Below are 2,668 nucleotides of genomic sequence, written 5' to 3' on the forward strand. Positions count from 1 at the left end.
AGTGATTGTTTTTTTCACTCCACCAGAATCGATAAAATCTGTTCTGAGAAAATGGAACGCCGCAAAAAACGGGTAAAAGTGGCGTTTTCTGTGGAAAAATAAGAATTGGAAAAAACTGAAAATAGTTTGGAAAGCGTTAAGTCTCAATGCTTTTACATAAGATTTAAAGTAATTACACGAATAGAGTCCTAAAGCCCTTACGTCACGTTTCCATGGGAGCAAAATATTCAGTTCTAAACAAACGCACGCCCGTTTTCAAAATGGCGTCGCTCACGATCGCATCTTTGCTATCTTTCTTTGCTGAAGAGAAAAAATCGATTGAGCGAGGGGAAAATCATTATAAATCCGACCATATTGAATCGGTAACTTACAACCAAGGTGTTTTGCGAGGAGAGGTCCACGCAAGTATGAAGAAAAAGGTCTATAAAGTCACGGTAAGTGAAAGTCGAATTCGATTGATCGATCGTGAATAGCAGAGGAAATCTTTGCTGTTATTCCACTTGTCGGATGGTTGTTTTCCTTTATATTTCACATTTTTAGATTGAGGGCATAGCAATTTCTCAAGTACAACAAGCTGTTTTGCTTAAATAGTAGAGCCAGTTTGACAAGCTAATTTCTTGTTATCTTAAACTAATCTAAGTTTCACAATACATCGCCTGAACTACAATACTTTTAATTTTCATTTATAGATATACCTGGATGAGCAATTTGGTATAAAATCGACGGACTGTGAATGCCCACGGGGGAAATTTAAATGTAGTCATGCAGCTGCTCTCTTTATACATGGCATTCATAATATAGGGCGCACAGATATTGAATGCCAGTGGAGGACCCTAACTCCAAGCCATAGGTGCTCAGCAACAGCTGGATGTCTTAGTGCGCAAAGCTAAAATCACTGAAGTGGATGTCCTTCAAGTCAGCCAAAAGACTGTGGGTCAACGAGACAACCCAGCCTGGCACATTGCAAGACGAGGACGGCTCACTGCAAGCAATTTCGGTTCTGTTCTTAATGCTAAAAGGGTCACCCCTTCACTTCTGAAACGACTCATGGGGGAATATGACTTATCAAAGATAAAAGCAGTGCAGTTGGGGGTAAACAATGAGGCTGAAGCTGTAAAAGCTTTTACCAATCTAACCGGAAAGACTGTCCAGGAAACTGGAATTTGGCTTGATTTGTCTGGTATTCTTGGTGCCTCCCCAGATGGGATCGTGGATGAGGAATCTGTTCTGGAGGCCAAATGCCCTTATACGGAAAGAAACATGACTATTGAAGAGGCAGTCAACACCTCACCCAATTTCTGCCTAAAGAAATGTGAAAATGGCCAATATGCTTTAAAGCAAGACCACGTTTATTGGCATCAGGTGCAAGGGGAAATATATTTTAGTCGGAGGAAGTTTTGCTACTTTGTTGTCTGGACAAGTAAAGATGCAGTTGTCTTGAAAATAGCAAAGGATGAGGCCTGGAGTGAAAACATCACAAAACTCACCCAGTTTTATTTTGAAAACCTCTTCCCAAAGATTGCTGAGGGACAATTATAGTTATTTTCTGATAATTGACGCATTACATTACTATCAAGTGAACAGAGGAAATCAAATATTTCAAGGCCAGCTAATCATGGGAACTGATTTTTTGTTCCAAATAAATGAAAAAAAGGCATTTGAAAATTTCTGAGTATTTTTTCTCTATTTTGCAGTTCCAGAAAATATCTATGCCCACCATTAGGGTGGTCTTTGGAAATTTCAAGGTGAATGGGGTCTCAACAGCCAATTTTTTAAATAAAGCATGAAGCTAAGCTAAAAATTCCAGGCGGGGGGGGGGGGGGGAGGCTCAAACCAAAGAACCATCTTTGGAGGAGGTATGAATATTTTTTGGAACCACAAAATGTGACATAAAACAAAAATGTTTTCTAAGTAAGATGATTTAATATTATAAATTTTTAACTTAATCAAATTCATATCCTTCACATCCCTCTTTGATCAGTGGGAACTGCAAATTGACAAGTGATGCACACAGCTGAAAAATAATGTCTGCATGACAGCGTAAATATGAAGGAATAAAGCTTAATATCTTAAAATCTTTAAGCCGAGCATTTGCCCTCTCAACATGAATTCTACATTTTGCGATGGCCTTTGTTGCCTGTGCTTCACCTTCAGTGAATGTCCCATTGTTTAGAAAAGGTGGAATATTTACTGAGACACCATTTGGTACAAGGTCCTGAATCAGAAAGCCTTTGTCGGCTAGGACCAAATCCCCAGCAGTCAGGTGATTTAACAATCCAGATTGCTGCACAATTGCTTTATCAGATATCGAACCTGGATATAGCTTACTGACATAGGTAATTACACCATTTGGTGCAACACCCACAATGACTTTAAAAGAATGCATTCCTCTATAACTCGAGTAAGTAGCATTTTGCTGGCTCATTAATCCTGGTGTGGCGATCTCGATGTCCGTACAGTCTATTACTACCCTACAAGACCCAAATTGATTAAATGATGATGGGGCAGACAGTTTGTTCTTATCCCTAGAAGGGATTGATGTCATGAGATCAGTAAATAAAATTGAATGGATAACATGGATGAATGTAGTAACAATATTTGCAATTGTGGATACACTACAGCTAAATAATTGAGCAAGATGAAGATTTGTGTAATTTTGTCTGACTTT

At 38.8% G+C, this 2,668-nt stretch overlaps 1 protein-coding gene and 1 pseudogene across 1 annotated transcript; one reads left to right on the forward strand and one right to left on the reverse strand.

Annotated features, from left to right (window-relative positions):
- The first annotated feature begins 260 nt into the window (after positions 1–260).
- LOC138031439 (uncharacterized) lies at positions 261–1,539 on the forward strand. Its single transcript, XM_068879133.1, has 3 exons — positions 261–434; positions 690–827; positions 859–1,539. Exons 1-3 carry the CDS (start codon positions 261–263, stop codon positions 1,537–1,539), a joined length of 993 nt encoding a protein of 330 aa, XP_068735234.1.
- A 403-nt stretch (positions 1,540–1,942) lies between these two features.
- Positions 1,943–2,668, reverse strand: part of LOC138033003 (uncharacterized) — a 1,967-nt pseudogene continuing 1,241 nt past the window's right edge.

Source organism: Montipora capricornis, chromosome 14 (genome assembly GCF_036669925.1).
Source record: "Montipora capricornis isolate CH-2021 chromosome 14, ASM3666992v2, whole genome shotgun sequence".
Taxonomy (NCBI): Eukaryota; Metazoa; Cnidaria; class Anthozoa; order Scleractinia; family Acroporidae; genus Montipora; species Montipora capricornis.